At 41.4% G+C, this 26,088-nt stretch overlaps 2 protein-coding genes across 6 annotated transcripts; one reads left to right on the top strand and one right to left on the bottom strand.

Annotated features, from left to right (window-relative positions):
* Positions 1 to 2,428: 2,428 nt before the first annotated feature.
* LOC125547935 lies at positions 2,429 to 3,599 on the top strand. Its single transcript, XM_048711666.1, has 3 exons — positions 2,429 to 2,838; positions 2,922 to 3,020; positions 3,169 to 3,599. The coding sequence occupies exons 1-3, from the start codon at positions 2,494 to 2,496 to the stop codon at positions 3,358 to 3,360; spliced, it is 636 nt and encodes a 211-aa protein (XP_048567623.1). The 5' UTR covers positions 2,429 to 2,493; the 3' UTR covers positions 3,361 to 3,599.
* A 12,439-nt stretch (positions 3,600 to 16,038) lies between these two features.
* LOC125542820 lies at positions 16,039 to 23,385 on the bottom strand. 5 transcript variants are annotated; one of them, XM_048706023.1, is made up of 19 exons: positions 23,024 to 23,384; positions 22,749 to 22,771; positions 22,468 to 22,643; positions 21,909 to 22,016; positions 21,634 to 21,646; positions 21,427 to 21,554; positions 21,052 to 21,147; positions 20,569 to 20,623; positions 20,093 to 20,177; positions 19,593 to 19,770; positions 19,340 to 19,499; positions 19,227 to 19,264; positions 18,689 to 18,758; positions 18,512 to 18,619; positions 18,361 to 18,386; positions 17,094 to 18,219; positions 16,895 to 17,004; positions 16,637 to 16,788; positions 16,039 to 16,414 (listed from the first exon to the last, which is right to left on the bottom strand). In XM_048706023.1, exons 1-19 carry the CDS (start codon positions 23,063 to 23,065, stop codon positions 16,361 to 16,363), a joined length of 2,748 nt encoding a protein of 915 aa, XP_048561980.1. In that variant the 5' UTR covers positions 23,066 to 23,384; the 3' UTR covers positions 16,039 to 16,360. The 5 variants fall into 5 exon arrangements, with proteins under 5 accessions (XP_048561980.1, XP_048561983.1, XP_048561982.1 ...); XM_048706026.1 differs by having other exon boundaries at positions 19,602 to 19,770; XM_048706025.1 differs by having other exon boundaries at positions 21,430 to 21,554.
* Positions 23,386 to 26,088: the final 2,703 nt, after the last annotated feature.

Genomic DNA, 26,088 nt, shown 5'->3' with positions numbered 1-26,088 from the left:
TAATACAAAGTTGTACTAAGGTTGAGACACTTATTTTGGGACGGACGAATATATGGTTATGCTTCAACATATCAATGCCTTCTTTCTTTTTAGCATGTTTTTTTATCACCAACTATCTGCATGGCCCAAATCCACTTAAAATTGGACACGGAGAACGCGACTACAGCCTGGCGCGGCGGAGCGCACCGTTTCGTCTAGTACTCCCTCCGTCCGGAAATATTTGCCGCAGAAATGAATACAAATGGATGTATCTAGAACTAAAATACATTTAAATACATTCATTTCTCGGACAAGTATTTCCGAACTAAGGGAGTACTTGATTAACTAGTTGGAAAAGTCGTCGTGCCCGTGAAGCAGCCATGTGTTACAAAGAAGAAACAGAGAATGAGAGGAAGAAATCGGTAGAGTGGTAACTTTTGTTTCTAGTCTTCGTGTAAATTTTTTAATCAGTATAAAGATGAGTATATCAGACATGGCTGGCACGTGTTTGCCATAGGAGAAATGGTTATTTACTCCTCCGTTTCTAAATATAAGTCTTTTTAGATATTTTAATATAAACTATATATAGAGCAAAATGAGTAAATATACACTCTAAAATATTTTTTATATATAAAAATACACTTTAAAATATGTCTATATATATCTATTTTTAGTTCATATTAAAATCTCTATAAAGATTTATATTTAGGAACGGAGGGAGTATGTCACAATAGTGCACTGCCCAAGCTATTACACATTAGTTGATTTTTGCCCAAAAGGGAAAGGCACAACGCTTTGCTGGACCTATATAGAAATAAATATAGGATTGTTTTGCTGACACATATAACATTGTTCACAATAGAGAACCGAAACCCTGCTGATCAAGTTCAGAACCTGAATCCTTCTGTGCAAGGGCAAGAACTGATGAACTACTGGACCATTTTAACCAGAGGTAGCTCAAAATGGAGCAGACTTTACTGAAGCTTTCAAAGTCTGGACTCCTTAACCGAAGCCGTGCTGATCAAAAGTCACAACCTGAATCCTCATGTGCAACAGCGATGAACTACTGGACCATTCTAACCAGAAGTAGCTCAAAATGCCGGATGGGTTAAAATCCAGATGTTGGCCAACCCATACAGACCTCCGCTACACCTCAGAGAAAGAAGAGAAAAACAGAACACATCCCAGGTTCACCAATCCTGATGATCAAGAACAACCAGATCATCTTGATCCAAAATCCGTGTACAACATCAGCATCCGTGTGCACACTGGCGACCGCACCCTCAAGGCCTTCCCAGCAATAATCGCACATTGACGTTGTCCTTCTCGGCTCGGATTATGCCCTTGTGCTAGAGAACTTTGTACTCTGCCTCAATCCTGGCATTGTTCCAATGTTTGCAACGCATCTAAAAAAATTGTTCAAAAAGTTGGTTCCATATGATATGATACATACATGTACCTCTGGAGGCGTGGCTGGTAGAGGTTTTTCTGCATGATGCCACCCCCTAGTGTCATCCACTTATCAAGAGGACATTAATAAGATTGCAAGGTTGGCTCAAGACATGACTGAATGGATCAAGTGCATGGTGGATTCTAAATCACTGGATGCGCACATCATACCTAAACATGTGCAGCTGATGCCCTCGTGTCCTAAAAAATTCAGTGGGTGAAGATTTGCTGCAGCAAAAAGACACAAGAAAAATATTTCAACAAACAAGACTTCACTACAAATCTCACTCGGATTTTTGACCATGAAAAATCAAACGTTTTTAATGACAATTTGTTTTGCCGAAGATAATAAATATAGTAAAAAATTATTACACCAGTTTTTCCTAGGATAATTAATACACCACTTTTCCAAAAAATAAAATATAAGAAAAATAGCCTCGAGTTCTTTTCGAACTTTGGGGTCGTTTTCGTGTCCGGGCCAAACTATTCTTCATGCTCCATCTGAGCGAGTGAAGGCACCGGTCACAGAGGGAGAGAAAGCGTTGGAACTTCGAGCCACCCTGCAATGGCGTCGCCAATGTGGTCAGTCACCTCGTCGGTTTTCAGCCGGTTTCGCTCATTATATTTCAGCCTGTTTTTTGTTGGTTTCCCAATGAAAAATGACATGAATTTTATAAATGTTCATGAATTTTAAAATGTTGGAAATTTTAGAAATGTTCATGATGTTTAATAATAATAATTCCTGTAATACACCCGATTTTCTCTAAAATAATTAATATACAGCATTTTTCCACAAAAAATAAAATATAAGTTAAATACGCCTCGGTTCTTTTCGAACTTTTGTTTTGAGAGAAATCAGTTCTTTTCGAACTTTTGTTTTGAGAGAAATCAGTTCTTTTCGAACTTTTTTTTGAGAATCAGTTCGTTTCCCTAAAAAAAACTCTGGGGTCGTTTTCGTGTCCGGGCCCAACTACTCTTCACGCTCCATCTGAGCGAGCGAGCGAGGGCACCACCGGTCAGAGTCACACAGGGAGAGAGAGCGTTCGAACTTCGAACCACCCCGCAATGGCGTCGCCGACGGCGACGTGGTCGGTCACCGCGTGCCTTACTTACCGCGGCGGGCTGGAGATCCGCGCCGCCGCAGAGAACATTCTCCCCGGCTGGGGCCACGGCGGCGAGCGCCTCTCCTTCCTCCTCCGCCTCCGCCGCCGCCTCCGCCTCGCCGTCACCTCCCAGTGCGGCCGTGCGCCCGCGCCCGCGCCCGCAGATCCCGACAAGAAGCCGCGCGGCCTCAAGCTCCTCCGCTCCCTGCGGACCGGGCTCCCCTGCATTTGGCGCCGCAAGAAGCCGCCGCGCGCCGCCGCGGTGGCCAAGCCGGGTTCTCGCTCTCAGGCGATCCCCTCTCTGCTGGTTCGTCCAAGATAATGGCTCTAATTACTCGGTTAGTGTATCCAGTTGCTTAGTCTGACATTCTTGTTCCTCTTTGCGAGCAGAAGGATCGAGCTTTGATGCGGCCGGCGACGACGGTGGCGCTGTGCTCCGTCGCCGCGCTCGCCGTCGCCGCGGCTTCCGTCGCGGCGCTTCGCCTCGTGGTACGTCGCTACACCCCTGCACTCCTGGCTCGTGCTGCGATCTGTAAACGGCCATGCTCTTCTCCTGCATTGGTGACTGCAAGAACCAAGAACATCATCTGAATCTGGTTCAGAGTTCTGACCGAATCGTGCGTGCTCCTTCTTGCAGGCCGGGTTCTTGATACCGAGCGCGAGATGCGGATCATGGAGATGCTTCTTGGCGAAGAAATTCGTCAGGTTCTTGGGGCCTCCTCTCTTCGAGTGGATCTCCAAGATTAGCCTGAAATTTGTGGATCCTCCAGCTCTCGGCGAGTGGCTCGGGCTCCCGAAGCTTGGACTCAAGTGGCTCTTCAACAAGTAGGAAATGTGTTTACTGAGATTGTTTAGCACAGAGCAAATGACAGCGGGTGAGCTAGGTCTAGTTTGATTTATGATTATGAATTACAGATGATTGCAGAGCTAGGTATAGTTCTGGCTGAAGAACAACACAAATAGAAGTATTCAGGTACAGGGTCTCATTAGACTCTTCAGTGTGACCTGAATGTGTGCATTGTAATGCTTATTCATTGGGAGAGCAAATATCCACAATGTCTTGCGCGAGTGGGAATCATTGGGAATGTTGAACTTCAGACATGACAGACAGGCGTGCTACATTTGGCATACCTATAAACAGACCACAACCAAAATTCAGGAAATTACAACAGAAATTCATCAGTAACAAATCAACAGAGCAACTGATCTTCTTATCTTACATAGAACAGAAATGTTATCAAGATTCAGGTTCGCAGTTCGCTGCACGCGAGAAAAGCAGACACGTAGACATGGATAGGTCTTTCTTCCTCTGGTTTGAGGGGTGCCAACACACGATCTACCTTTGAAAGTGCGTCTTATACCCCTATTGGATTTGGTAATTAATGATAGGGCAATTAAAAGAACTAAGGACAGTCCAAAGGCTATATATCATATGCGTTAATTTTTTTTGAGACATAATCATATGCATTAAATATGAACTTAGCTACAGATTGTACAGATTGGGCTCTCCTAAATGCATTGTACTATCTTTTTTTAGCGGCCCAATGCATTGTATCTTAGGCTGGTCATAGTGGGGAGTAACATATACTAGTATCATGCATATGATACTAGTGTATGATACTACATTCATAGTGCATAGTATAATAAAGTAGTATCATAGATGGTCTCATTTATTGCCATGCATGACACATAGTAGCATAACATTTATTATGTTACGGTATCTACCTACTATGTTACTATGACCCTCTCTCTCTTCTTTAATTTTCTACCACGTAAGCATGTTTTCGAGTCCCAAGTATATGATACTAGTTATGTTATCCCCACTATGGCTAGCCTTAACCCACCATTCTAGGTAGAGAGAGAAAAAATCACCACAATGTATTGTATCTTTGGAGTCGTATCTAAGTGATATTGCATTTAATTAGTTTATTAAGGATCATTTCTTCATCTCAGCATTGTGGTCTAGTTATGGGGAGAAGAAAGAAAGAGAAAAATAAGGAGATATGCCACAAAAGATCAGAGCATTAATTACACTGCGCAGAAAAAAATGAGCTAAGAGTCATATCTTAGGCTGGTTGTAATGGGGAGTATCATATATACTAGTATCATGTATATGATACTAGTCCATGATAATATATCTGTAATGCATAGTACTCCCTCTATCTCAGTTTACAGGGCGTGTGCGTACCTCTAGGTCGTCAATTTGACCAACCTAATACAAGCATATATTACAAAAAATATACCAATATAAACTTCAGATGTTCTACTTTCAAAAGGTATAATTTTTGTGTTATATAGTTTATATTAGGATGATAAAATTGACGACCTAGGTATACGCGTAGGACTTGTATACTGTGATGGAGGGAGATCATATGTTGATATCGTAGAGGACTACATTTATTGCCATGGATGACACAAAGTAGCACATCATTTAATATGATACAGTATCATGATATGATAAGTTGGCACACATGATACTACCTATGATACTCCCATTACGGGCAGCCTTAGCTGAGATACAACTGCACTCTCTTTCTTCTTTAATTATAGTGCCACATCAGCATTTTGCCTATGATAACTTGTCAAGAGCCAAGCATTGGGAGTGCCCTTATCGTTGTTTCTACAAGATCTCTCATTTAATGTGTTTTGTGAGAGAGAAATATAACTTGTCTTGGTTTTAGTGCTTTATACCGAGATAAAATATGACAACACCCTCTTTCCTCATTAAATAAGAAGACACATCCAATTTTTGCTTATGTGCCATGATTAAGATATAGTCCAAGGTGGAGCAATGAGGCTACCCTAACCAAGGCAGATGGTGAGTGATCGAATGATTTTTCTAGTTTGCAAAAGTACTCAATTAGTGTTCTCGTTTTAGTCAAAAAAATCATGTTTGCTGATGGATTAATTGCAACGCATGCATGAGTGACGACCAAGATCTTTTAGGCCACTTCCAATGCATAGGTGCTTAGATAAGGCGTTAAGCATATTAAAAAGTTTAGCAACTAATGTCCACAACACATAGGTGCTTCACTTGTTAGTGCTAAGCTCCCCTCATTTAATGTATTAGCAACTAAACTATTCCATGCATTGGTGGATTTCTTTCATTTAATTGCTTTTGCCTAGGTTCGCGTGCTTGGCATTGGTTTTTCCTAGGGTCACCAAACTCACCTCTCTCCTCTTTATTACCTTGCCACATCAGATTTTTTTGCCTACATGGCAGCCTTAGCACCTGTACAAGGTGGAGCATTGGGGAGGGCCTTACATGCACTAATGAGTTTTCTCTCCTTGCATGCAACGATTTAATGTGCCTCAAAATTTGAACATTTGATGGGGATCAATAAAAATGAGGCTAACAAAAAAAATTGAGATAGACCCTCTAAATCACAAGGGAGGGAGTACCTTTTCAAAATTATCTCAAATTGGGTTAAGGACAACCATACTATCAAGTGGGAGATATTACTCCCTCCTTTCCGGTTTATAGGGCTTATCTCAAAATTTTAGTTTTTCCATTTTATAAGGCTCAATTTGGTTGTTCCCCATCACATGTTCAGACTTCAAGGTGCATTAAATCATTGCATGCAAGTATTAAGAGAAAACTGACCAATGCATGCACTTTATGCATGCATGCATTGCAATTAATGTATTCGTAAACATAATTTTTTGAAGAAAACAAGAGCATTAATTGGGTGCTTTTGCAAACTACAAAAAATATTCCACCACTCATCATCCACCTTGGTTGGTGAGATTTTTGAATTGAGCCTTATAAATCGGAAAGGAGGGAGTATCAAATATTCAGGCTTGGTGCACACGAAAAAGCATCCAGGCACGTATACATGGATATGTCTTCCCTCCATCAGACTGAGGGGGGCCAACCTGCAATCTACCATATCTTAACAATCACATGCGGAAACATGTGACATGCATGAAAGCTTGAAAGTGCGTATTATATCCCTGTTGGATTTTCCAATTAATGACAAGGCAGCTAACACTAGTGCAGAACCGGGCAATAGCACCGGTTCGTAAGGGGCTTTAGTGCCGGTTCGGTAACCGGCACTAAATTGTAGGCACTAAAGCCCCCCCTTTAGTACCGGTTCAGCACGAACCGGTGCTAAAGGGCAAACACGTGGCACGAGCCAGCTCCGTGGGCGCGTAGGACATTAGTACCGGTTGGTAACACCAACCGGTACTAAATGTTTTGGTGTTTTTGGTTTTATTTTTTATTTTTACTCTAATTTTGTGTTTTCAATTTAATTTAGTGATTGTTTTACATTATAATGAGTTGTTAAATCATTAGGTGATTAGTTTGACTGGATGTGTGTGGATCCTAGCTAAGTCATCAAGTATATGTCATATCCATATTATATATACTTGATCACCTACTTAAGTGATCGAGGTAATATGGATATGGCATATATATACTTGATCACTTAGCTAGAATCCATCCAGTTGAAACTAATATGCAATTTCTTTCATAAATGATATAATAACTCATCATCATCATCATCATATTAATTAATATAAAAACTCTTGCATCATATATATCATCACCAACGGTTTTCATAGCAAAGATATCATCGAGTTCAACATGGTAATGATATTATAAGCGTTCATAACACCACAAAAGCAAATCACTCTTTGAGATTAAGTTCAGGACGAAGAACACGGACATGAGAGGACAAGTACTAAGAGCATGAACTAGCTAATTAATCACTCCTGCTGCTCTCTCTCAGGTAAAATAGTATAGAACATGTATAGCTTTGCTGATTCATCATATTGGAGCATGCAGATGAACCTGTCTCCTAATCGTGGGTTGCGCTTCTGATTGCTGCCCCCTAGTACTTCTCTGTGATCGTTCACAATTTTGCTCCAGTCTTTTACTATTAAGCATTCCTCGCTATTAGAAATCCTGAATGCACTAAAGTGCATTGTAGGATATCTTGGCCGTAAGCTAACAATATTCATGATACCTTTAGTCTCGATCCAATCAGGCACAACATTCATCGGGAGTCCCTGTTGAAGAACATCGTATAGTAACATACTTAGCGATGAAGTTTAGCTTAAAAAAATAATGTATGCAAAAGATGCACTGAGAAGAAATAGTAGAAATCTTACCATCTTTCCTAAATATATGTGACCGTAGTTCAGTACGAACACTATTGGTCGCACGTTTTGAGTACTAACATTTCTAAGTGCAGGAAAGAAATTTGTCTTGACAGCATCAAGATCCTCAAGCCATGAAACATAATGACTTGTCTCCTCGCAGTTTAGTTCAGCCCCGGGACAGTGGATGGTCCTGTCTACCAAGCGCCGAACATGTTTGCTTGATTGGAAGTAAGCTGTCAATATTAATTGAGATCTATTAATTATTCAACTGGTTCAAATAATCTCATATCGAAGACATAAATATGGTTGAGAAACTCACATAATGGTAGAACTGGAGGCGTCTGCACATCGACCCAGATGTCTCTATTACCTTCAATATCATCTTCCGGACGAATATCAAAGGTGATAACCATATCAGGCTCAAATGCATAAGCCTTGCATAGTGCTTGCCAAGTTTTGCATTCAAAATAGGTGTATGTGTCTGCATTGTATAATTTGACGTTGAAGGTATAACCATGCTCGGTCTTCAAGTAAACTCTTTTTACCTCCATAGTTTCGTTAGGACTGAAACCTATCTTATCCAAGACAAAAATTCTTGCATGGCAGGGGATACGCTAGTAGAATAGTGAAAAATTAAAATTAAAAGTTGAAGCAAATGAAGCATAAGTCATGCTTAATTATGAAAAAAGACTTGTCGTTGTGACTTACTGTATCCACTTCGAAGTTCTCATCCAGCTTGATGCTGAAGCGTCTATCATCAACTAGAAACCGCGCTGGTCTTCGCAGTATTCGCGCATAATGAAATCGTGTTCGTCGTCAGACGACATTCCTATGTTCATAGGTGAAACATTAAACACTTATTAATTCTATTAATTCAACTAATTCTGTTAATTCAACTAGTTCAACTAAGCACTTACGAAGAATATACCTAATTAATTGAACTAATTCAACTAACTAGTTCAACTAATTAATTAGATAATGAAATCTCATATAACTAAATTAAATATATATCTAACATATAATTTATATCTAATATCTAACATATATGTTCATATATAGATGAAACATTAAACACTTACTAGTTCTATTAATTTAACTAAATAAACTAATTCTATTAATTCAACTAAGCATTTACTAAAAATAAACTAGTTCTATTATTTTCTTACTAAAATAAAGTAGGTAGTTTTATATAGTAATATTTTGATTAGATTATCAAATCTCATATACTTAAATTTTCTTACTAAAAATAAACTTGTTCTATTAATTTTCATACTAAAAATAAACTAGTTATATTAATTCAACTAGTTCAAATAATCTCATATATATACCTAATTAATATCTAGCTATACTAATTCAACTAGTTCAACTTGTTCTAATTCATGTAAAATATATTTGACATTAATATTTAACATCTTTTTCATATAATTTATCTAACCATTAACATTCTAACATTATTATCTACGTAATTTATCTAACATTAATCTAAACAACAGAAAATAGAAAATAAGTAAAAATTAACAATGTGTGTGTATGTGTGTGTGTATGTGTCTCTCTCTCTCTATGTGTGTGTGTGTGTGTGGTGGGTGTGTGTGTGTGTCTCTCTCTCTCTGTGTGTGTGTACGTACGACGAGGGGGGGGGCGGCGTACGGGCGGCGGTGGGGGGACGGGCGCGGCGGGCGAGAGGCGGCGGCGACGTACGGGCGCGGCGGGGGCGACGGGCCGGGCGGTGACGGCGACGGGCGGCGGGGGCGGCGAGGGCGGCGTGCGATGGTGCGATGGGCGCGGCGAAGAAGTTTCGATCGAGAAGAACTACTGGTGGTCGATGAACTGATTTTTTTTCGTAGGTTCCATATATATAGGAGGGGTCTTTAGTGCCCGTTAGAGCCACCAATCGGTACTAAAGGTCAATTTTCGCCAGGCCAAGGGGCGGGAAACGGCCCCTTTAGTACCGGTTCATGCCACGAACCGGTACTAAAGACCCCCCCCCCTTTAGTACCGATTGGAGCCACCAACCGGTACTAAAGGTTGTGTGCTGCCACCGGCGGTGCACAATGTTTAGTCCCACCTCGCCGAGCGAAGGGCAGCCGCACTGGTTTATAAACCCAGCCGCGGCTGCTCCTTCAAGCTTCTCTATATAGCAGGCTTCTGGGCCTAATTAACTAGGGCGTGCTGCCCTGTGAGTCTGCTGGCCCTTCTGGGCCTGCATTTGCACACCCTAGGTCTGGCAGGCCCACTGGGCAGCGCGCCAACAAATTTTTTATATAGCGGGAAACGGCCCCTTTAGTACTGGTTCGTGCCACCAACCGGTATTAATGGTTGTGCGCTGCCACCGGCGGTGCACAATGTTATGCGGGTGAAATGATGATACCATGCCAAGTTTCAACATTTTCATAATTCATTTTGTAGTGATTTTAAATTTCACGGTCATTTAGCTCTCTAAACAATTAGGTAAATGATCAAAAAACAACAAATGATGTCAGAACATGTTGGAAATTGATGACGTCGCTTTAAATGCTGCATACTAAACACAAAAGAAGTCCGGAGTTCAAATAAGTTTAAAAAACATTGAAGTGGCCGTGTAACAGATGAGTTCTAGCAGACTAAGGCATAGCCTAGTGGTGGGAAGGGGCTGATGCCTTCCCACCCACCCAGGTTCATGGCTTGGTACTTGCAATTTGGGTTTGTTGCACCAATTATGCTGTAGGGGGTTCCCTTACAATCTTTCTATCAAAAAAAACAGATGAGTTCTCGTCCGAAACCCTGATACTCCGAAAGAGTTTGTCCAGTTTGTACACGAAGTGCGTCTAGTTTTTGCCGTGACCCTCTCTACTCTTTCGTGCATGCTATGCGGGTGATATGACGATACCATGCCAAGTTTCAACATTTTCATGATTCATTTTGTAGTGATTTTCAATTTCACGGTCATTTGGCTCTCTAAACAATTAGGTAAATGACCGAAAAACAATAAATGATGTCAGAACTTGTTGGAAATTAATGACGTCGTTTTGAATGCTGCATACTGAACACAAAAGAAGTTCGGAGTTCAAATAAGTTTAAAAACATTGAAGTGGCTGTGTAACAGATGAGTTCTCGTCCGAAACCCTGATACTCCGAAAGAGTTTATCCAGTTTGTACACGAAGTGCGTCCAGTTTTTGCCGTGACCCTCTCTACTCTTTCGCGCATGCTATGCGGGTGATATGATGATACCATGCCAAGTTTCAACATTTTCAGGATTCATTTTGTAGTGATTTTCAATTTCACGGTCATTTAGCTCTCTAAACAATTAGGTAAATGACCGAAAAACAACAAATGATGTCAGAACATGTTGGAAATTGATGACGTCGCTTTGAATGCTGCATACTGAACACAAAATAAGTCCGGAGTTCAAATAAGTTTAAAAAACATTGAAGTGGCCGTGTAACAGATGAGTTCTCGTCTGAAACCCTAATACTCTGAAAGAGTTTGTCCAGTCTGTACACGAAGTGCGTCCAGTTTTTGCCGTGACCCTCTCTACTCTTTCGCGCATGCTATGCGGGTGATATGACGATACCATGCCAAGTTTCAACATTTTCAGGATTCATTTTGTAGTGATTTTCAATTTCACGGTCATTTAGCTCTCTAAACAATTAGGTAAATGACCGAAAAACAACAAATGATGTCAGAACATGTTGGAAATTGATGAGGTCGCTTTCAATGCTGCATACTGAACACAAAAGAAGTCCGGAGTTCAAATAAGTTTAAAAAACATTGAAGTGGCCGTGTAACAGATGAGTTCTCGTCCGAAACCCTGATACTCCGAAAGAGTTTATCCAGTTTGTACACGAAGTGCGTCCAGTTTTTGCCGTGACCCTCTCTACTCTTTCGCGCATGCTATGCGGGTGATATGATGATACCATGCCAAGTTTCAACATTTTCAGGATTCATTTTGTAGTGATTTTCAATTTCACGGTCATTTAGCTCTCTAAACAATTAGGTAAATGACCGAAAAACAACAAATGATGTCAGAACATGTTGGAAATTGATGACGTCACTTTTAATGCTGCATACTGAACACAAAAGAAGTCCGGAGTTCAAATAAGTTTAAAAAACATTGAAGTCGCCGTGTAACAGATGAGTTCTCGTCCGAAACCCTAATACTCCGAAAGAGTTTGTCCAGTCTGTACACGAAGTGCGTCCAGTTTTTGCCGTGACCCTCTCTACTCTTTCGCGCATGCTATGTGGGTGATATGATGATACCATGCCAAGTTTCAACATTTTCATAATTCATTTTGTTGTGATTTTCAATTTCACGGTCATTTAGCTCTCTAAACAATTAGGTAAATGACCGAAAAACAACAAATGATGTCAGAACATGTTGGAAATTGATGACGTCGCTTTGAATGCTGCATACTGAACACAAAATAAGTCCGGAGTTCAAATAAGTTTAAAAAACATTGAAGTGGCCGTGTAACAGATGAGTTCTCGTCCGAAACCCTGATACTCCGAAAGAGTTTGTCCAGTTTGTACACGAAGTGCGTCCAGTTTTTGCCGTGACCTTCTCTACTCTTTCGCGCATGCTATGCGGGTGATATGATGATACCATGCCAAGTTCAACATTTTCAGGATTCATTTTGTAGTGATTTTCAATTTCACGGTCATTTAGCTCTCTAAACAATTAGGTAAATGACCGAAAAACAACAAATGATGTCAGAACATGTTGGAAATTGATGACGTCATTTTGAATGCTGCATACTGAACACAAAAGAAGTCCGGAGTTTAAATAAGTTTAAAAACATTGAAGTGGCCGTGTAACAGATGAGTTCTCGTCCGAAACCCTGATACTCCGAAAGAGTTTGTCCAGTTTGTACACGAAGTGCGTCCAGTTTTTGTCGTGACCCTCTCTACTCTTTCGCGCATGCTATGCGGGTGATATGATGATTCCATGCCAAGTTTCAACATTTTCAGGATTCATTTTGTTGTGATTTTCAATTTCACGGTCATTTAGCTCTCTAAACAATTAGGTAAATGACCGAAAAACAAGAAATGATGTCAGAGCATGTTGGAAATTGATGACGTCGCTTTGAATGCTGCATACTGAACACAAAAAAAGTCCGGAGTTCAAATAAGTTTAAAAAACATTGAAGTGGCCGTGTAACAGATGAGTTCTCGTCCGAAACCCTAATACTTCGAAAGAGTTTGTCCAGTCTGTACACGAAGTGCGTCCAGTTTTTGCCGTGACCCTCTCTACTCTTTCGCGCATGCTATGCGGGTGATATGACGATACCATGCCAAGTTTCAACATTTTCAGGATTCATTTTGTAGTGATTTTCAATTTCCCGGTCATTTAGCTCTCTAAACAATTAGGTAAATAACCGAAAAACAACAAATGATGTCAGAACATGTTGGAAATTGATGAGGTCGCTTTCAATGCTGCATACTGAACACAAAATAAGTCCGGAGTTCAAATAAGTTATTAAAAATAAAAAAGAGGTGCAATGCTGGTTAATTTGCTTCAAGCCATTCGGAATAGTGTAGACTGCACTGCACATAGCTCAGTGCAATCTATGCTATTCCGCAAGGCTTGAAGCTAATCAACATGCAGGTGAGCATTGCAACTCTTCGTCATTGTCTGTGCACTCACGGCTTATAAACCGCTCATATTGCCTCTCTCTTGGCGAGGTGGGACTAAAAATCAGCTTACAAAGAAACTCTAGTACCGGTTCATGGCATGAACCGGTACTAAAGGTCTTCGTGAGGGCCCCAGCCTGACCATAGCCTGACACAGCCTCATTAGTACCGGTTCGTGGCATGAACCGGTACTAAAGTTTACCCACGAACCAGTACTAATGATGCCCACCCGCCTAGCCGTTGGAACCGGCACTAATGGTCATATTAGTGCCGGCTCAAATTCAAACCGGCACTAATGTGCTTCACATTTGACCCTTTTTCTACTAGTGTAAAAGGACTAAGGACACTACCAACACATTATATGTTTTGGCTAGTATATGACATGCATTAAATACGAACTTAGATAACAGGTTGTACTAGTGTCATATTGTTGTATCTACAAGAGTTTTTATTTAGTGTGTTTTGCGAGCAAAAAGTATAACTTGTCTTGGTTTTAGTGCTAAGAGTTAATCAAAATTAATATATGACAACACTCTCTTTTCTCATTAAATAAGATGACACATGGATTTTTGCTTATATGTCATGATTAAGATATAATCCATGGTGGACCACTGAGACTACCCTAATACAATTTCAAGTTTATCTCACATTGGGTTAAGGACAACCATACTATCAAGTGGGGCATACACAAATGTTCCTTTTATCTTATAGCAAAGATATTATCAAGATTCGGGCTCGGTGCACGCGTAAAAGCATTTAGCCACGTAGACATGGATATGTCTTTCCTCCTTCGGATTGAGTGGTGCCAACCAACGATCTACCATATATTAACAATCACGGGTTGAAACATGTGACACGAACTGAGGGGTGCCAACCCACAATCTACCATATATTAATAGATTGTATTAGTATCTTATTGTTGTATCTACAAGGGCTCTCATTTAATGTGTTTTGTGTGAGAGAAAATATAACTTATCTTGCTTTTAGTGCTAAGAGTTATATTGAGATAAGATATGACAACCCTTCCTTTCCTCATTGAATAAGATGCCACATCGGATTTTTGCTTATGTATCATGATTAAGATATAGTCCAAAGGTGGAGCAGTGAGACTGCCCTAATACCTTTTCAAGTTTATTTTACTTTGAGTTAAGGAACAACCATATATACTTCAAGTTATCGAGCAAGGAAGATGCAAATTAACTAGGGTTGAGCTCTTTATTGTATTATCCTAAATCAAATCCCTGAGACTTTCACTCCTTCCACTCAAATGTATTTTTCACTTCCTCGATACTTCTGAGTATTTCTACTCGGTACCAATGATCCTCCGAGGGATGAGTGTTCTTTGATGAACTCAGTCCTTTGCTTCAAAACCGCCAGGAACTTTTCTCCGGTACCATTGAGTTTTGTTTTCTTTGAGACCATTTTTATTAGCTCTGATACCTCTGAGTGCAACATTTTTGGCATTTCTGAGCACCTCTTGATTTGCTTCAGCTTTGTGTCTCAATATAGGTCTAATACTCTCGAACGAAATCTCTTCTTAGCCATTTCCGTATCGATTCCCTATGAGAACAATTGTGTCGACCCCCTCCAGCACTTTCGAGCAAGTTCTATATTTTGTATAGATGAGCTACCTTTGTCCAAACTTTTTGGTTTAGATACCTTCTGGTATTTAGATCTTTGAGAGGCTCACCTCTTAGGGCAGCTTATGTGAAAACTTCCCTTGCACGACTATGGCAGGTTGGTACACTCTATACGAAAAAGTGTCTAGAACCTCCCCCCCCCTCCCGCGCCCCCTCAGCCCATGATGAATTTCTCTTACTACTTGGTTCCACGTTGAATTTAGTTGTGCACTCCTAAGAACTTGTATTTCCCTTTGACCGCTCAATTTTGGAAGTGTCTAATAGTATTGAGGATTTTTTTCCGGCACTTTCGGGCTAGTTAGTTTTGAAGAGTAACAATCAAATTTCTTCTTTCCCTATAAATTAACCCCCACACCCCTTGGGTGGGTGAGATCAACTTCACCAAGCATTTCCCTGGGGAATGTAATGAGGTTGCTCATGAACTTCCTAGGAACAAATTTTCTCTTTTTCTTTTTTGGCCTGAATTCTCCCCTTTGTTTCTACCCAAATGTATGGGACGTGGATCCCCAGTGTCATTCTTCCTACAATGATAAACTTTGTAACACTTCTTTTTTACGCAGACGATCCACAACAAACAAAAACCCATCAACTTGAAATAGGTGGTACTGTAACCATTCTTGCTAATCAACAAAGACAGTTGAATGGCATTCCATAAAAAGAAGTGTATGCAGCGACCCTTTGTTCTTTGCCAAACGAGACTAGAGTGAGACCTGTGGATGAATAATTGCTTAAACTTTTGAACATGTTAAATGAAAGCTGAAGTCCGAGGTCTTATTTTTCTGAACAGGCATGGCTTGATGATTGTGCGTGATTGATCTATAAAAAAAATGCTGTGAGCAGGGAAGTTTAGTACTCCTATATGCTTGTTTATTTTTGGTACGTGAGGCAAACAATGTTTTTTTTGTTACATTCTTATTACTCGAAATGGAAATTAAGTTAATTTCTTCATTTTTCGCTCTTCGAAAAATGCAAGGCCTGAATATATGCTGTTGCCGGCTTGCTACACTCTCGATATTCTTAAGAAGTCGAGGTAACAAAAGATCCCATTCCTGAAAAACAAAATCAACAGAGCAAATGATCCTTTGATCTAGTGAAACGGAGTATCCACAAGATTCAGGCCAGGTGCACGCAGAAAAAAAAATCTGGACATGTATGCACTAATTAGAGTGGATATGCATTTGCTCCTTCAGTTTAAGGGGAGTCGAACGACTATAGGTACACCCCACCCACCTGATTTGTCATCTAATAATCACAGGTTGAGGCAGGCATCCCCTAACAATTACATGTTGAAACAGGCATCCCCTAACAATTACATGTTGAAACAGGCATCTCCTAATAATCACAGGTTGAAGCACGCAACATGGACGAATGTTGTGCATGCTTCACCGCATTGCGATGCTGATTTCGTGAACCCCACCAGTGGCACTTACACAGGATCTTACAAGAGATTGTGTTACTAGATTATTTTTAGCTGTTTAGACACTCCTTCGCAGGACAGTTCCATCCTCCATCGTCCTGAAGTGCGTAACCTGAATCAAAAAGAACAAATTTCAGAAGCTAATCAACTGCTGACAGAGGGCGGACAATGGCATTTGCAAGAATTGTCACATGGTTCGAGCATCAAGTAAATTTGCATATCAAGTTTCACCCGGAACAGAAATGTCACATATAACCATTTGAGCGCATATATGTTTTTTGGAGGAAAAAGATGCGTCATATGCTTGAATACGACCGAGCTATTTATCCTTTACCTTATCTAGCTTGTCCTTCATTGGTGTTTCTACCACTATCTTCTGAACACAAAACCGTCGGAGAACACGATGTTCAAGCATAACCTCAAACTGAACATCACTGTTGCTCGGTGACACGCCTGATATTACCTTCTTCTCAATCCCCACCTTCTCTAGAGATCAGCAAATATAACGACACACCGATGAGAATACATATTTTTGTATTCTAATGGTTATTATAGAGTTAAAGCAAGGGATATGGTGGAATGGACAACAGACCTGCCATGAAAGGAGACTGGAACATTGGATTGGCCTTGGTATGATCTCCAACATCATGAATAATGTTTCTAACATGCAATGGAGCTTCAAAGTCAACACAAGGACTTTCTCTGTTTATGGAGAATGAAAAGAGCATCCATGTAAGTCCATGAAATGAGTAGAGAGTTAGAGACTGATATTTGAAGGGCACGCTACTTACATTGTTTTTACACAATCAACTTGAGCATGAATTTGGAACATTCCTCTTGAGGCTTCCTCAAGACACAAGTTTGCAGGGAGTTGCGTTGCTGCTGCTGATATTCCATTCTGCACCCCAGGATAGTTGGTCACTTCCGAGCCATCAGAACACGTTTCAGCTTCACTCATCTCATTTCTGAAATCTCCAGAAGATTTAGATCTTTGTGTCGACGTCTTTGTTTCTGGCTTCTCGAGCCTCTCAGTCCCGCATTTATTCTTCTCATCATTTTTTCTTGCCAATAGACTACCCAGCTCAGTATCGCCCTGAAAAGTGTCATCACTAACATGGCCATCTTCCCAGAATGAATGTAGTCTGGACTCCTGAAAATCAATACCAGGATCAAACCCTTGCCTTCGTGAATCCTTGCCAGACTGCTGAGAACATGTAGTGTGTTGACCAACCACAGTTTCGTTTACAGAACTCACAGAATGAAATATGTCTGCATTTGATTTCTTGAGTGAGTCAAAATTATCTTCTTTCTTCTTGTCTGCCTTCTGTCCCAAGAAAGTACACATATCAATGTTGCTCGGAAGGTCCGTGGCACGGAATGGGTCTGAAAACTCCGTTTTATTGCCAAATATATCTGAAACAGGATTCTGCCAATGAATCTCGTCATATGCACTGCCAGGTCTGTGGAAAACAGGACGAACTTTTGATGTAGGTCTCCATTCAGTTGATCCCACAGTTTGAAATCCATCCATATCTGGAATAGAATCAAAAGGTGTATCCTCGCGCATTACAGTGCAACTCGGTGGGTTGTTTCGTCGAGTGCTACCCTTCAGATGGGAGGTACAAGAACCCCAGTCAGCAAATTTCTCCTGAAGTGATAAACGGCAGCTTGGTTCTTGGGTTCTCTGTTGGTCCATTGCCTTGTCAGGCCAATAATCTGCTTCAAGATTCTTCCGGTCTATCGCTCTTTTGTGGTATTCTTCTTCATCCCTGAATACTGACATTTCATCTAGATGTGCATCGATATTTGGAATATCAAACTTATCCAAGCTTGTATGGAAGTCATCCTTCTCGTTCATATTTTTCTCTGTGCATTTTACAGACAGTGTTGGTTTGTTGCTCGATATGTCCTTCACTGCTATGGAAGTGAACCAAAAAGAGGAAGACAACTTAGTTTAAGTGCACATGCATAACATTATACTCTGTACAACTCATCAATCATCAATGTCAAGAGTCTTTGCTGGAGAAAGAACAGAATCAGATAGCAAATATCACTAACCTGCAGCACATGAGCTTGATTCTTCACTGCAGAGAATAATTTGAAAGGGTCAGCAAGGGCAATGCCCCATGATTTGCATGGCACAGGATACGAGCATTAAGAAAAACTGAACCCAGTCAAACATGACAGCCAAGGTTAATTTGCTAATTACCTCAATGGGCTCTTCCTTTTCTCTGAATCATCATCTACCATGTCAGAAGACCAAGCAGAAGGGCCAAAAGTGATGTTTGTGCTGTGTATTTTCTTAGACGATGGTTGCCTGGCCAGAATTTTAACAAGATCAAATTGATGTGTAAATATAAATTCCAAGAGGATTTGTTGTTGTTACCTTTCCCAGTCAAACTGTAACATATCATTGTCATCATCCAGTAATGACTGATCAGAAAAGAGGTCATGCCCTGACGCAATTAAGAAACACAAAAGGCTCAGATTTTTTTTTTAAAAAGAATGCACTAATTAGTCACAGTGCTATGGAAACTGCAAGTGTCCTGCTAGGCAGGCCAATGGTAAAAAAAATAGGAGCTAGGAAAACAAAGCATATCCAGATTAGGCAGGCCAATGTTTCTCAACTGTACTTTAAACATGCTACTAGGTGGCTGCTGAATTAACAAAAGGTAAAGCAAGCTGTAATAAAACAACATTCAACAACTCGCCAAACTATAGAACAGCAGATTCAGATTTACAATGCTCGCTACCAGTACAGGAAAAATATGAAATAAAACCATGATACTTCAATATTATTGTATGAAATAATACACATTCACAATCCAGTAGTTAGAGATCAATTGGGGAAGTACAGGAACAGTAATATGGAACTCTGTCTGGTGCATTGAAATAAGGAAAACACTAACACAGATAATTCTGACCTGAAGTCTCAAATCGTATGCTAGTTCTTGTTGAATTTCTGCAACAATAAAATAAATTATTCATAGCCCCTTAGAAGTTATTAGTCGTATCTTGATATAAGTGGAGAAATAACCTTCGCTCTGGAGAGTATCTTTCTTTAAAACCATAGTCGACTGTATCAAAATGTTCCGCTCTTGGAGTAGGAAAATGATCGTCTGAATTGAATGATTCTATGTTCCACAGTTTATCAGAATTTACATCAGGTAGACTGTCATATCTTCTACTACAATTTGCTGTCCACAGTAGAAAAATAGAATGTGATATTTTCTTAGGCCACAACATTTGAGTGGCCATACTCGGTAATAAGATGACGCAGCAGAACTTACATTGCCAACCTTTTGGAGCTTGAGGATTACAGAACATGTCCTCATCCCCACGATAAAGATTATCATTGGAGTTATAACAGTTTGCCCTCCTTACATAGCTTGACTCATCCACAAGACTACCCATTTTGTTTGAAGTGCTTCGCTCTCTCATCATGCTAATACCATACATTAGAGAATCCTGTTGAAATGATAGAAAAAAACATTTGAAAGCCATTACGAGCTAGGGAAGAATAAAAAAAATTACAGCTACTTCCTCAAGTAATTCAATCAAGAACATAAGCAACATCAGATGTATAATTGAATTCTTTAATACAGATCTAACAAAGTATGAATAAAATAGAGCAGCGGCTACAGGTGAGAGCAGCAACCCACCATAATTTTTGGAATCATGTTTCTACTTTTCTCTAGGCTTTATATCTGTTTTGATGTTCTTTTCTACTTATCTTACAAAACATTTGTACATGATCCCAAACAAAAGATGAGGGATCTGAGATTCTCACCAATCCTTTTGTGGTATCAAAAGGGATGGACCTTCTTGATTTATTTTGCGTGTACCGCGAGGCCTTTGGTGGCAAAGGTAAAGTCCTGCAAAAACAAAATAATCGTAAGATAGCTAGGGGCACAGCGTTGGGCTGTGAGAAAAGTTCAGACATTATTATTTTTATGTTAGGCAAGAAGCTTTATCCCTTAAGTAGCGACATGATGGGGAAACTAGACCATTTGGACCAAAGCCAACTAACCGGACCACTTCATTATTCTAGGTCTCAAGGGCAAGTTTATGTCGCACTTGGTGATGAATTTTAATTCCGGCAATACAAACTAGAAAGACAGTTTTTCATTGTAAGGAATGGATTTCCTTGAGGTAAAGAAATTCACAACAGTTGACTCATTTATTGCACTGAAAACTGCCTATCATTTGAACTTCTTTACATCGAATTAACTTCATAGATGAAACAGTCATTTAACTCAAAGCAACCTTTTGGTGAATCTTGGTGACTGGAGAGGAGTTTCCATCTTGACATGGCCAAGGCCTGAAACCAGAAGCATAGTTATGTCTATTAGATCACCTTCTTATGTTGTTAAAATAGGAAAACAACATGGACCCAGAATTCATCAAGGCTAGTAAGTCAAAAGCCACAGATGTAGTATCATGATGCTCATATGAGTTCCATAATGAAAATACATTAACAAACTTGGAAGTCTTAACAACTCTACTTGACATGAGAAAAACAGTCAATATGACCTTGTAAATCATAACAATTCCTTTTGTAGACGCTAAACCTAGAAACAAATGTAAACACATAAATATTCCTTTTTCTTTCAAAAAAACACAAGAATGTTCTCATGGAAACCCGGGAAAAGTACATATAACAATGCACACAACCATAACACAATAATCCAGATTAAAATGTTCGTAGATAAAACATAATTCTATGCATCAAATGTTTTGAAAATGCACCTTTAACAGAAAATGAAACATGAGATTCACAGGCAGGTTGAGCGGTAGATTTATCTTTTGATCCCTCGTATCTGACCAAATCAATAAGTGAAATTTCTGCAAGGACAAATCATAGTTAAATAATAGTTTCAACAATACACATCAAGTGAATTAATCTCAATTATGCAATTTACATTCATAAATCAATGCTGCATTCCGAAAGACTAAGAAATGCTGGTTGGATTAAATAATTGTTCACCTAACTAAGCACACCTATTAGGGCTTGTATTTTTCATTAAAGAATATCTTTCAGATACTTGCAACGTATAAACCTGAACCGTGACTCAGCCGGTAGGGCCACAAAAAATTGACTGGCAGCAGTGAAGGAAACATCACCACCACTGTTGAGATCCACATTTTGATTTCGCTTCTTGGCACCATAGTTATTGGATGGATGAGCAAGAGGATCTTCATGAGGGTTAACAGCAGCTGCAACATCTTGATGACCAACGGGTGATGACAATCTGGCAACATACAAGACTGGTATCTCACAACACTAGATCAATTAAGCACACTCTTATCATACTGCATTGAGATACTGACCTACGCTGAGAACCTGCAAAATAGCAGCAAAAATTCACATTAAACTCAAATTTACCTAAAAAGCATATTGCACACTTCAGCAGTTAATAGCATGTCTCATTCTACTTTTGACAGCTGCCTATTCAAGAGAGAAACATATAAACCCAGTTCATATGATGTGAAATTTGTGGATGCCATTGATCTTGTTAATATATCTGTGCTAAGCATGCAATACAATATAGCAAGAAAAGCATAATGAATTCCCTCATCTGATGTACTTATAGCTGTACTCTTACTTGTTTCCTTCGGATCAATATTATATGAAGAAGTGATCTTCTTCAGCGCCTCTAGAGGGGAAGCACTAAAATTTGCGTTGTCCAAATTTGGAAGAACACTACCTGCATCTGAAATAAGAGTAAAAGGGTCATACTAAGAGATATCAAGAGGTTAAAAATACGGCAGGCATTCAGGTTCATGATGAAGTATGCATCATTAACAAAACACCATGCAGAACAAAATAAGACAGAAAGTGCATTGTAAAAGTGCATCTGTTAAATAATACCATTGTTGAGTTTACATTTATGGTTTTGGCCAAGGAGCAGCTCACTAGTTCTAATGCATAGCTAGAAGAACATTGTTCTCAAGTTTCTTCTATTCCTGAAGGAAACCAGATCCATTGTTGTTGGGTTCATATACTTGAAATTTTCTATCTGACTAGAGTGACATTGGTCAGCCTACTCGACCAGATTCTCTGGCATTGTGCTAGAAGAGCAGCAGGATCAACCACAGAAAACATTATGTGTAGCAAGTTCACTTCAAAGACTGCAAAACATGTACAGAAAGTCAGAAACTCACTTTCAGGGCCATTGCGGTGATTGACTGGAGCTGCCAAATTGTTCAGGCTTAGGATGTCAAGCGATCGAGGCGCCTGATCACCAACAGCTTGGCCGCCTGCGCCATCTACGCCATCCTGGTTCTGCAGCCCTGCCGTCTGCTGCTGCCGCTTCTTCTGTTCGAAGTACTGCCTCTGCCTGCCCACCATATTTGTTCCGACAATCAGTCACAGCGACAATAAGAACACTAACCGTGCCGAAGCAACTTTTACAGCTTGAAATCGGTGAGCCTAACAAGGTTACCTGCTCTGTGTCGATTTCCTGGACTGCGCTCATTTCAGGGACGAACACGCCGAACGCAAAGCCGTCAGGTTCCCAAAAAATCAACCAAATGTTAGCACTTCGTTACGAAATACACTGCCGCATGCTACGATTATTAGGCCAGCCAGCAGCCGCCGTTGCAATGTTGCGGTGCAGAAACGATCCAAATGCAGATTTTCAAACAAAACAACCCAGTAATGCGAAATCCCCAAAATTAAGCGCGGCGTAAACGGGGGGCGGGGGATCCGAGAACTCACGGCGTACACCTGCCTCCTGGAGCCTCCCGTCCACTGCAGCATCGCGGGGAAGCGGCCGAGCTACCTCCCCGGGTGGCACGGGAGGGAGGGAGGGAGGGAGGCGCGCGTAGGGCGCGGAGGCGGAGGGAGGGGGAGGGGGCGCGCAGGCGGCCGGCGCGGAGGGAGAGTGGCGGCGCTGCGGCGGAGAGTAGTCGGTTGGGGATGCGGCGTCGAGGCCGCGGCGCCGCAGGCGAGCGGGGACGGGGAGGCGGCGTCGGGTTTTGGCCTTTTGGGAGCAGGAGCAGCGCGAGCACGGCAAAGAGGAGGAGGCGCGGAAGAGAAATGGGAAGAGGGAGAGGGTGGCGCCTTGGCACTCCCGCTCGGCATCGGGGTGATTGGGTGGGAAAAGCATTCGGTGATCCCGATTGTTTTTTATGCCAAAAAAAGAGAGCAAAGATGAATTTCAAAGTTCCAAATGGCGGCCTACTATTCATTTTCTGTTCGGTCAGCCTACTACTCAGAATGGGAACACCAATTTGATTCAAAAATTATTAATAGGGAAGGGACCTCAAATGTTAATCTTGTTTGGTCGGCTGCGTGGAAGTTGGAAGTCCCTAGTAAGATAAAAATCTTCATCTGGCGAGCTCTTAAAGGTGTTGTTCCTGGTATGGCAGTTCTCGCTTCTAGGCATATTAAAGTCTCAGCAGAATGTCCTATTTGCCGTTCTGGGCCTGAAGATATTCGACATTTGTTGTTTACTTGTACACGTGCTCGGCAAATTTGGAAGGCACTTGGCCTTAATACAGTTATTGATCAAGCTTTGGCAGTGGATCTTTCAGGCTCTGTAGTTTTGGAAGAAATCCTACGATGGCCACACAGGAAGTCACTGGTGTTAGGACAGCTAGGCTTGCAAGAAACAGTGGATCTGGCCTCATGGTATATATGGTGGGAAAGGAGAGAAGCAAGGAAAGGCGAGAACGTCGAACGACCTCTTAGCTCAGCTTTCGCTATCCAAGCACTAACGGCAGACTATGCAGAGAAGTCTCCTCAGGAGCAGGCGAGAAGAGTAGGCTGGGAGAAACCACTTATTGGTACTTACAAGTTAAATAATGATGCATCTTTCTTTGAAGATGGTACGGGATCAATGGCTGCTGTTGTGCGTAACAGTCGTGGGGAAGCAGTTGCCGGTGCTGCAGAGATTTTCAGTTATGCCTCAAGTGTTGCGTCTGCAGAAGCAATGGTACTTTAGCTTGGTCTTCGACTAGTACGTGATATTGGATGCTCAAAAATCACCGTGGAGTCAGACTGTTTAGAGCTCGTTACTGCTTGCAATGGAGGTTCAGAGATACTGGCATCATATACTGCTATTTTATATGATGCTTTCCAACTTGCATATGAGATATTGTCGATTCAGTTCCGTCATTGCCACAGGGAAGCAAATAAGTTGGTCCATGTTTTAGCGAGACATGCTTATGACTCAAAAGAAATGATTTGGTGGGATGATGTTCCGCCTAATTTTCTATTACCTCATGTACCGAATGATGTAACACTCTCAAATTTGCAATAAAGTGCCAAGAGGCTTCTTTTCAAAAAAAAGTTCCAAATGGCGTCGGTGAACACAAAATCAAATCTGCCTCACATCGACTATACATACGTATGTAACAACTTCATCAATCTTAGGATGATGTGACCGCTCAGTTTCTCGAAGAAACTCACATGATATGGTAGGATGTGTATGTATGCGTTCATACAGATGAGTATATATATGCGTATGTATGAGTGTCCGCATTTGTGTTTGTATTGTGTAAAAAAAATCATCATGCCCCCAAACCTATCATTTGAGGGCGGCATGCTCTAGCCACTAGGAGTAACAACACAGTGTATCCATATCTACCATAGTGACTTTTATACATAACAGGCTCGGGCAGCCCGGTCCAAAAGTGCACCCAGCGTGTGCTTCTCGGCAACATCAACCTCCTCTTCCTCCTCATTGCCCTCACCCTCTCCTTCCACGCCCGTCCCTGCCTCTGACGTGACGCTTAGCACTAGGCGAAGGAGGAGCTGTTTCTCGTGAAGTCGGCACAGGCCCGGTCCCGCGGGAGGGGATTCCGCCACAAGGACGCGCTCGGGGGTGTCCTTGGCGCTTGCCGCCGCATTGCTTGTGCTTCTCGCGCTCCTCTCAGAGAAGGGGCATGTCGGCCACAAGGCTCGTGGGCCGCGGTCCAGCGTGCCTTCCTCGCGGCGCAGCTCCTCGCACACCTCGTCGTCACGTGGACCATTGTCGGTGCCAAAACCGGCCGATCTCGGATAGAGGGTCCCGAACTGTGCGTCTGAGGATCGAAGGTAACAGGAGACAAAGGGGACAAGATGTTTACTCAGGTTCGGGCCCTCTTAATGGAGGTAAAACCCTACGTCCTGCTTGATTGTATTTGATGAGTATAGGGGTTACAAGAATCGATCTACCTCGAGATCGTAATGGCTAAACCCTAGATGTCTAGCCTATATGGATTCTGATGTCCTATGGACTAAACCCTCCGGTTTATATATACACCAGAGGGGTACAAAGGCGGTTTACAAGGGAAGGAAACAATACGTCCGGTCTCCAATCTTGCCCTCCACGCATCCTGGAATCATATCCGAACACGGGGAACGATCTTCCGGTCTATCTTCACGGCCCATCATCCCGGCCCATGCTCGAATAGGCCAAACACTTGAGGACCCCTGAATCCAGGTCTCCCTCAATAGCCCCTGAACTTGCCTTCAATGCCAACGTGGTATCCGGCTTATGTCTTCGGCTTTGCAAGGCGGGTTCTTCATTACACTTCAGACCAACAACAATCTGGTTCTGACCTCTATGTTTCGTCTTTATGAGCTCTTCCTGTTGTCGCTTCAATTTCCGCGCGCAGGGTGAATACGAACGACCCATTATTTTTTGTAAATAAGCCCCTCATCGCGCTCGGACGGCATCTATATAAGGAGATTTAGATCCCCAAATGCCATCTCACATCACACAAAAGGAAAACCGTCAAGATTAGCTACGAAAAAGCCTTCCAACATGGCTAGTGCCCCAGGCTCCTCTTCGCGCC

This window comes from Triticum urartu, chromosome 3 (genome assembly GCF_003073215.2).
Source record: "Triticum urartu cultivar G1812 chromosome 3, Tu2.1, whole genome shotgun sequence".
NCBI lineage: Eukaryota > Viridiplantae > Streptophyta > Magnoliopsida > Poales > Poaceae > Triticum > Triticum urartu.
Note: the sequence above shows the minus strand (reverse complement) of the source record. Positions and strands in the feature narration are given on the sequence as shown.

Bases quoted from the DNA above. Each gene is read 5' to 3' on its own strand.
- LOC125547935 (XM_048711666.1), top strand. From the start codon at position 2,494: ATGGCGTCGCCGACGGCGACGTGGTCGGTCACCGCGTGCCTTACTTAC. The intron at 2,839-2,921 runs GTTCGTCCAAGA...CTTTGCGAGCAG, and splicing joins AGGCGATCCCCTCTCTGCTG to AAGGATCGAGCTTTGATGCG. The intron at 3,021-3,168 runs GTACGTCGCTAC...TCCTTCTTGCAG, and splicing joins TCGCGGCGCTTCGCCTCGTG to GCCGGGTTCTTGATACCGAG.
- LOC125542820 (XM_048706023.1), bottom strand. From the start codon at position 23,065: ATGCTGCAGTGGACGGGAGGCTCCAGGAGGCAGGTGTACGCC. The intron at 17,005-17,093 runs GTAAGTAGCGTG...CTCCATAAACAG, and splicing joins GTTGATTGTGTAAAAACAAT to AGAAAGTCCTTGTGTTGACT. The intron at 16,415-16,636 runs GTAAAGGATAAA...TTTTTGATTCAG, and splicing joins TGAAGGACAAGCTAGATAAG to GTTACGCACTTCAGGACGAT.